The 9,846-nt window shown below is 46.1% G+C and overlaps 1 protein-coding gene across 1 annotated transcript; it reads right to left on the reverse strand.

Annotated features, from left to right (window-relative positions):
- Positions 1-2,801: 2,801 nt before the first annotated feature.
- LOC136543192 (SH3 domain-containing protein 1-like) lies at positions 2,802-4,239 on the reverse strand. The gene is made up of 4 exons (XM_066535717.1): positions 4,117-4,239; positions 3,952-4,021; positions 3,715-3,863; positions 2,802-3,576 (listed from the first exon to the last, which is right to left on the reverse strand). Exons 1-4 carry the CDS (start codon positions 4,237-4,239, stop codon positions 3,391-3,393), a joined length of 528 nt encoding a protein of 175 aa, XP_066391814.1. The 3' UTR covers positions 2,802-3,390.
- Between the last annotated feature and the right edge of the window lie 5,607 nt (positions 4,240-9,846).

Consider the following 9,846-nt stretch of genomic DNA (forward strand, 5'->3'; position numbering starts at 1 on the left):
CCCAACGACGAGCCCAAGGACGAGGCGGCGGTGACCCAGCGATGACGAAGGGGAGATCCCGACCTACTACACGATGATGACGATGGCAGCCGGATCAATAGGATCGGGCACCTAAATAGGGACGCTGCCCCAGGCGGAGATCGATCTCTCCCCGAGGGCCTACGGTGCGGAGGCGGCAGCGGCTAGGGTTAGGATCTAAACCCAGGCGAATGATACCATAAAGGAGAATAGAATTGGTGGGATAATGGTTGTACTGCATTTGGTCTCATAGGCTGATTATATAGGATACATAGGACTAACACCTCATGTGGGTAGACAATATGGTATTATTCCTTTTTACTCTAACATTCCCCCGTAGTCATAGCGGGAGCGCCACAAACAGTGAGACTAGAGAAGAAGCTAAAGCTAACATCCCCCACATTCATAACAGTCGGTGCATCGTGTATGTTGTGGCTGGAAATGAAGCTGATGAGTCCTCATGCAAGGCGGTAGCCCTTTTTATGCTGTTGTTGAGGTAGCCGAGTGTGAGGGCGCAATAGTCATGGTCGAAGACGCCGTGCTGAATATTGCCGAGGTCGACGTAGTCGTGGTCGGGTTGCCGTGTCGATGGAGCAGCAGGCGCATAAGTGGCGCCATGGGGATGACGGAGATGCGTCAAGGCAGTCATCATGGAAGGGGGCGATGTCGTGGTTGACGTAGTCAGGGCTGTCGTGGACGTAGAAGAAAGGTGGGGTGGGAACGGGAGGGTCGATGCCGAAGTCGATGCTATCAAGCCGCCTGTGCGTCGAGGCGCTAGCTAGATTTGCCAGACCTAGCAGCGCGTCGGGGACAAAAGCATGCATCAGTGTTGCCAATACTGGGTGTACAAAGGAGAAGGCCTCAACCACGGGGATGCGACGTGGTTGTGCTAGACGAAGAAGAAGCAGTGCGGGAGCGGACGCATCGGCGAGCAGGGCTCAGCGACGACGCGAGGGAGCAGCTGGCGAGCATGGCTCAACGATGGCGTGGGTAGCGGCAACTCGATGATGAAGACCCAATCAGCAGGACGAAGGCCTTGTGCAGACAGATGGTGGAGCAAAGATTGCGTGGCACAGTCGTCGATGCATAGGAGATGGCGATGTGGATGCACGGCGAAGAGGACACATGGGTGGCGATGCTGCGGCCCGATGAGGCGACACAACAGCAGTCCTGTTGCTCAGAGAAGATGCGTGCAATACTCAGCGATGGTATCAATGACGAACCGATGATGTGCTAGTGAAGTCAATGTCGTGGTCAGACTAGTACGCGTGAGGTCGACGAGCGGTGGGTGACTCAATCCCGATCAGTGATCGGGCGAACCGACAAGATACAACAGTAGGGGATCGGGTGTACCCAGTGGGATGGCACGACGGCGGCGGCGCGACCCGATTAGGTGGCGCCCCCAGCAACAGTGCGCATCGGCGTGGCTCGTCCTGGCCGATGGCAGCGCGACTCGATTGGGCGGCGTGGGGCGCACGCCGGTCGCGGACGCGCGGGGTCAAAGGCGCCGACTTGGATCGACGTGGTGGAGATGCTGTAGATCCGCCCGACAGCAGCGACAAGCCAAGTCTGGCTGCCTCCATGGCAGCTCAGGGTCGGGGCATGTGGCCGGGCCTGGCCGCCACCACGGCAGCATGGGACGGGGCGAGATCCATCTGCCTCCATGCGACGAAGATCAGGAAGGTGTTGACGGCGATTGCCCAGCGACGAGCCTGGGGACGAGGCGGTGGTGACCCGACGATGACGAAGGGGAGATCCCGACCTGCTATGTGATGACGACGATGGCATCCGGATCAATAGGATCAGATGCCTAAATAGGGGCGCTGCCCTCGGCGGAGTTCGATCTCTCCCTAGGGGCGCGCGGTGTTGAAGCGGCGACAGCTAGGGTGAGGATCTAAACCTAGGCGAATGATACCATAAAGGAGAATAGAATTGGTGGGATAATGGTTGTATTACATTTGGCCTCATGGGCTGATTATATAGGATATAGAGGACTAACACGTCATGTGGGTAGACAATATGGTATTATTCCTATTTACTCTAAGGGAGAGGTATGCAGACTGGGCCGAAAAGTTTGTAGCAGAGGTGGAGTCACTACTGGAATCTCGCTTTTTTCTGTGTGTGCGAAAACACACAGAAAAATGCGAATACCGTCAGAAAAATATTTTTCTGACGGTGTACTCTCAGAAAAATACCCACAGAAATATAACAACAGAAAAATTCAATTGTTCTGTGTGTTCGCCGTCAGAAATAATTTTTCTGTGGGTGTTACACGCACAGAAAAATTGCGCTAGCCCAGATTAAATTTAAATGTTGTGTGCGTTAATCCTCACAGAAAAAAAGAACAGCCCGACAGAAAAATGATTTTTCTGTGGGTGTTACACGCATAGAAATTTTACCTTAGCCTAGATTAAATTTAAATGTTGTGTGCGTTAATCCCCACAGAAAAAGGAAAAGCCCGACAGAAAAATCATTTTTCTGTCGATGTTGTCCCGATAGAGTCGTAGAGGCACACTCACAGGAAATTTTTTATTTTTCTGTCGGTCTCGGTTAGCGCACAAAATAAGGGTGGTCTAACAATGCATCCAGCATTCAAATTTCATATATCAAACTACTTAATATCAAAACATATATTCGAACTGTGTTAAAGATTGATCGCAGTTTCTCAACAACAAATGTGTTTAACCACACCATTGAAGGTGATTTTGCTATAATAGAGCAGCTCAATACAGCCAGGGAAAAGAAAGCCCATCAGCCCATCAGCGCACAACAAATGTGTTCTTCTGGCCAGGTAGACAGGTTCAATCTCCTACCATTACCCATGAATCTGAAAGTCACAAGGCTTCAAATTAGATAGAAGCTAGAAGCAAGCTCATCATTCCAAAAACTAATAATTTATTTACTAAAACAAAGAATAAATTCTCAGCATGAACAAGGAATGAAAGCATGAATTATCAGCAGGAAATTCAACAGCTGAAATTAGTATGTGTTTTTGCTACAGCATCAAGTATGAAGTCATCACTGCAAATGATGTGTGGGCAGGCTTCAGGTCCTAAAGTTTATGGTCTCCAATGGCAAACTAGTGACCAAAAATGGCTATAGATGTATAGGAACCACATCAATTCATCTTGGATACGCATACGCTACGTGTTTCAACACAAGCAAAAGATGGCATCATCATGCAGTACCACAGATGATGCAGTCAAGGTAATATTGACACCATACCCAAAAAAACAGAAAACAATGTGACGATAGTTAAACGGATGATAATACCTACGGTATGGGAAAACATAGAGGCACCCATCATCTTCTCCTCCCGGCAGCAGCAGCAGGTGCCCGTTCTGCTCCAGGTTGGCCCTGCCCTGCAGCTTCCTATGGTATGTTGGCCGCTGACGTAACAGCATTCATGACAATAAGACCAAGCGGAATGATGTACATCCACTGCAAAACAAACAAGTCAGACTCTATGTCCTGTCTGATCCGTTGATAGCGGTAAGTTAGCAATCGAGCATCTTCAAGAGGAGCACTCATTATCATTTCTCGAAGAGGCTCAAAAACCTGTAAAATTGTCAATAAAGCCAATAAGCTAAAGTTAACATCAAAGATATATCAACTTAGATGATCTAGGCTACTTCAGGGATTAAAGAGCATTCACAACCCTGAAAATTCTATCAATAAGTGAAAATTTTTCATCACCTGCTCTCCAAGACTTTTAAGAAGATCCTCCCGTTCTTTCTCTATTTGTTTATGAGATTTACCGAACTCCTCAGATGCCCTTGCAAGAGCAAAACCAAAATGTTGATTGTCGTTTCCATATTTACAACAATCCTCAGCTAGTTTTTTCACTACAGAAACATCGTACCACGATTACAAAATATCCCAAGATATAAGGAAGCACACAGATATAGCAGAAAAACTAATACCAAAACTCACCTATCTCCATCTGTTTGGTGCTAACCACAATGAAACCTTCCACCCCTCGTACAATATTTCGCTGGAAATGCTACAGAACAAGAGTTTTTGCCGAGAGAACCTTTAAACAATCAGCTAGGCTAGTATTTGTTGTGAGGCATGTGATAAGCTGAAGTTAACTTAGACCTTAGCTGCTCTTGTAGTACTGTAAAGCCTTTGGAGATTCTGGTGGCACTCAAGCTCCACTTCATCAACAAGAGAAGGATCTTGATTATATCGCGTACTGAACTGCTTGAGAACCGCCTGCATCATGACACATAATTCTCTCTCAAGGAGGCCACACAGGCAAGGAAAGGGAAAGGCTTACAGTTTATGCGAATTAATGAAGTAAGCCTTAGCTGCAGAACAAATCAGCAGCCACAGGCCAACTTCAAGAATTGGGCAATTGGGCAGTGCTCATACTCAACCAGAGCTCCAGCTTTTCCTTAAACGACCATTATAGTCTTTGTCCAGAACCAGGATTTTGACATACTGGATTATGATAGGTAGATGTATGGCACTGAGTTGATGTAGGTCTAATCATCGAATCCATGCTACAACATACATCAATACCTACCATCATATTTGTCAATGTGGATAACTTATAGTTCATTTTCTATGCAATAACCCATAGTACCAAGAGTGGAAAAAAAGTAAGAAACAAGTACAAAGACAAACAAATGGAAGAGAACGTTTTCAACTGTGGTTCAACTTCAACAAACAGATTAAACAACATACCTTATCATCATAAAAAAATTATCTTGTCACAGAACCAAATCCAATAGATATGCAATCAGGACCTAACATTAGGCTACCCATTCCCTGCAACATACAATTTACAGCGCATGAGCATGGGTATCTTTCAGAGATCTTAATAAAACTGTGGAAGGCAAATATAGTAATCAGAATGCACTAGTTTCAAGCATGATCAGTAAAGATAGCATTAATCAACGAAAAGACCTAAATATCTGACTGTTTATCAAGAATGTATCTAGTCATGTACAAAAAATATGTAAGAATACATTGGTAGTTCGTAGAAATATTACACATCCAAATGTGTTCAAAATGCAGCACCTTAATAAAATGACGAACTATGGTTTGAGTTGTTAGAGGAATTTTGTTTTACATGCACATATGCCAAGCAACAGAACTTTAAATTTTTAAAAAAGGACTCCAAATCAGGTAGCATCCCAATAAGACATGCTCTTTATGCAGAGCTATCAGATACTATCTCTCTGTACCACTTAGCATAACAACACCAAAACCTTCTAATTATAAGCAAGTTGTGGTAAGCTAGAGATGAAACCCAACAAGGGTAACAAAGATAGAGCATAGAGTAACAAAACAGGTCTTAGAAATCGCACTGATGATAAGAAAGAAGAAATTTTGCAGAGCCAGGAACCAACTAAATTATACATTCATATAATTGAACCAACTAAATTATACATCATATAATTTAAATACAACAACCTGCTACGGAGGTCACACTACAAGCTGTCATCCTGAAGAAACTGGATAATATCCATGTCATAGTATTATTAATTCACACAAATCAAAGGCTTAATAAGACTTCTTAATAAATCTAAATATTTGAAGGACATTGGCCCATACTTGATGAATTATCTTAAAGCTGATGGATAGTTATGCAAAAGAGGCTGAAATTTCAGAACATCCTGAATCCAACCTCCATTCTTTATGCTCTTAATATTATTTGTAAGGGCATCATCAAATTCAATCCTGACTCCAACATCCATTCTTTATGCTACAAACTCAAGCATCACTACAGTATGTCAGTATGTCCCCTAGACGGCTAAACCACATGAAAGTTCCTCATTCCCATCTCAGACGGTTACAGGTTACCCTAAGTTAACCTAGCTACCTCATTTTTGTTTCCATCAAACAGTCTATTGGTCACACAATAGCTAGTGTTCTCATACACCCAACCAAAAAGCAAAATACTTTACAAACCATTTCTGAAACATTAATAAAACGACTCGATGAGCTAACAACACCTGAATTAGTGAGAAGTCCCATTTAAACTCCCCGCACACCTGAATTTTGACCACCATATGCATACAAAACAGGGACATAAAAATTAATGCAAGACAAATTCCTACCATCTCAAATTTTGTTTTCTCCTGCTCAGCCCACATAGTGCAGTTACTGATCAATACAAATAAGAATGCATGCTACGCAAAAGAAGGAAAATGAATAGACTAAGAACGCATGCTACGCAAAAGAAGTAAAATGAATAGACAAATTACAGCACAACCTATATGTATTATGTATGTACCAGTAGCAAATCAAACAACAAATATCCAATTTCATGCCAATTGTCACAAACCTAATTCCTGCGGTTGCGGTTCCATCAATCTAGTGCCTAACAGGGTATGTCTGTTTTTTTTATCAGCAATGGCATACAAAAAAAATAAGGACTAACATCAAGGCAGGTGCTCTGGTAAAAAAATGTATTAGTCAAATACTGAAAATAGGATAGTACAGATTTTTCAACATGTATTGCTCTGGTAAAAAAATCAGTACTAGTTATATTAACAAAATTCAATCCACATCCTACAGCATACACATGGGATTAGATCAGATCTGTTCTGAATACACATAACCAAATAGCTTAAATTAGGGTTCGTTCTCAAATTTGCACAAAAGGGAAGAGAAGGAACATGCATACCTGGCTTGTGTTGTGGGTGCTTGTCGTTGGCAAAGGGCTCACCTCGGCCACTGGAAGGAGGCTGCACTCGGAGCTGCAACTGCCCTGATGTGGTTGAGCTCAGAGCTGCAGATCTGGACGTCGGGCTGAGAAGGGGCTCCAGATCCACCATGCTCGGGAGGGCCCGCACGCCGTGAGGGCTGTGCTCGGTAGGGGCGGCACACCGTGAGGGACGCACCCAGGAGGGCCGTGTCCGGGAGGGGCGGTGCGCTGGGGGGAGGCGCCCAGAGAGCCACGCCTGGGAGGGGCCGCGCGCTGAGAGGGCCACGCCTGGGAGAGGGACGGCGCGCCAGGAGGGCCGCACCCGCGCGTCGGCCGCGCGACGAGAGGGCTACGTCCGGGCGTCGGGAGGGGAAGCAGCGGAGCTGGGGCGACGAGAAGAGAGCTGGCGGCGGATGGGTGGAGGAGGGTTGCGGGGGTGAATGCGGACTAGAGGATAAGAGGCTTCGGTCGTGGGGATTTAAGTTTCGGATTATTTTTCCATGCATACGTAATTTTAATCTGTAGGTAATATAGAAACCTACCGAAAAATTACAATTTTTCTATGTGTGCGCATTGTTTTCCTGTGTGTTTTAAAAATACACACAGAATAATTGAATTTTTTCTGTGTGTACTCTCACGCACAGAAAAATGATATAATTATCCTGTGGGTTTTCGTATTTTTCTGTCGGTATATTTTGGAACAAATTTTTCTGTGTGTGCCGAAAAAAACGCACAGAACAATTTATCACCCACAGAAATATTCGAATTTCTAGCAGTGAGTCTAGCTGCCCACTCCGGCGCGACACCTCCCGCTACCCATTTCTCAGGCATCTGTTTGAAGGGAAAACTGTCGGGTGAGAAATAATGGTAAAGAAACCAAGCCAATCACTCAGTTTCTACCTATATCCCGTGATTGTGGATGGGTGTGGCGTAGAGGTCATACTGTGTATTATGCATATGATGATTGCAGGAAGCTTGAGCAATCCTTCTTTCTATGGTCGAGCTTACGAATCTCGGAGGACACCGACATAATCGGGATCAGCATCACTATTAAGTGCATGGAGTGGTGGAAATCTCAGTTCGGGTGGGTCGGGTTTAGATAAAAGGCGGGTTGGGGTGCCATCATCACGGCCATGGCAGCCGGCATGGATCAGCTCTTGCGCAGGCCGACAAGCATGAGATGGAACGGACGGATTGCAACAGCTCTGCGACTCCCTCGATGTTCTTCGCCTCGGAGAAGCTGAGTGCTGCACCTGCGAGCTGCGGGTTGGGCGGGTTGGAGCGGTGAAGTGGGTTGGGGCGGGGTGCGTTGAACAGCTTTAATATTGGGTGGGGTTGGGGCAGCAGAGTTGTCTCACGAGCGGCAGGGTGGGGTGGGTTTAACCCCATTAGGAGGCGTAGATCAAATATGTTGCAATTGCAATGGAAATAGCTACGGGAAATCTAGCTAAGTCATTAAACGAAATCCCAGAGCAAATTATTCAAACCTATTTTTGTTGTAATATTTCAGCACTCAAAAACAAGTCGCGTAACACATCACCTCTGATTCTGGACGGTCTTTTTGCGCCTCACGCGCCTTGTTACCCACCTGAGGAGATTTATATTGAGTACGGTGGCAAAGTGGAATGTTGAAACGGTAGTGTGCAGCAACGGGAGGAGATAGCAACATCAGATGGGCTCGTTTATTAGGTCCATGAGCCAGAACCGACGGATTATGCTCTGCTTTGGTTTTTCTACACATGGTGCTGCACTCGTTACTCTGAATTGAAGGCCATGCCACGACCCGGCCGGAGGGCTCCCTAGAGACAGCGGTGGAAAAAAAACATTTTCTAAAGCTAAATATGGCTATTTTGAGGGAAAAAAAACGTCTCCAACAGATTGTGTAAGTGGCTCTCCAAATTTACACGCTCTCCGTCCCAGAAACTTCGGTCGCTCGCCGTCGGGTCTCTTCTGGCGCGTGGCGCGCCTTTGCCGTGCGCGCTCGACTCCAGTTCCATGCGCGTGCCACCTCCCCGCCGCTCGGTGTCAGGCGTCAGCACTACTTCTCCGCCCAAGTCGCCGCGGCCTACTATGGTCTGCTCCCATGGTCGCGCCGAGGTCTGCTGCTGGTCTGCTCTCTGGATGCCACCAAGCGAGGACTGAGGACAGCGGCCGGCCGGCTGGCTGGGGATCTCTTGCCTATTTACAGTCCTCGGCGCTGATGATGATGCATGTTCGTTAAATTATGGACTAATTAGATTTAATAGATTCGTCTCACAAATTAGTCTTCATCTATGCAATTAGTTTTGTAATTAGCTCATTTTAATCCTTCTAATTAGCATCCGAACATTCAACGTGACAGGGACTAAAGTTTACTCATGAATCAAACACACACCTGCAACGCTACATGCATGTGCGGACAAGTCACGTCCTACGTGCAATTAATAATGCATGGTGAGGCGACGACTAGACCAAAGACTTGCAAGTCATTGCATACTTCAGAATGTGCAGTAGTGCAGCTACCTCCAGCTAGCTCTACCTCCTTCGTGAACTTGTGGTTTGTAGTAGGCTGGTATAGCAACCATTGCACCCCGGCCGTCAGAGTGGCGGACACCAGACAGTAATGCGTAGACAACACATGCACGCACACGAATAATAATGATGTCGCAGTTGTGCAAGCCATTGCTTTGAGATTGTCAAGTAGTGCGGCCTAGTCCTCGTGAACTTGTCCTTCATCACTTTGTTGTGGCATCCTAGGCAGGCACACGGCCGGGGGAAGCCGCCTCTGCATTTCCTTGAACGTTCCAGCTACTCCATGGATGGAAGGATGGACCGCTCGATGGCCACACTGCTGAGCACGAAAAGCAGCCCGCTATGGGCAGGACAGCTGAGTCAGCTCAACAGTGAAAAAGGCAGAGGCAAACATGACTTGTACAGTACATCCTCCGGGCCAAAACATTGCAATTATTAAAGCAAAATAAAAGCTACTAATAAAGCATATTGCTGATTAAGTGATCTAAGAGTGTGATGGTAAGGCAGTAATGACTAAGGACCCGGATAAATGATGATTATTTGCACCGCCGATCTACTAATAAAGCTACTAATAATGATGTAGTAGTTACTCAACGCGCTAATAAAATCCAACAGCGACGACGACCGAGGCCGACCATGGCCGTACAAGTTTTCGAGTC

The sequence above is a fragment of the Miscanthus floridulus genome, chromosome 3 (genome assembly GCF_019320115.1).
Source record: "Miscanthus floridulus cultivar M001 chromosome 3, ASM1932011v1, whole genome shotgun sequence".
In the NCBI taxonomy this organism is placed as follows: Eukaryota; Viridiplantae; Streptophyta; class Magnoliopsida; order Poales; family Poaceae; genus Miscanthus; species Miscanthus floridulus.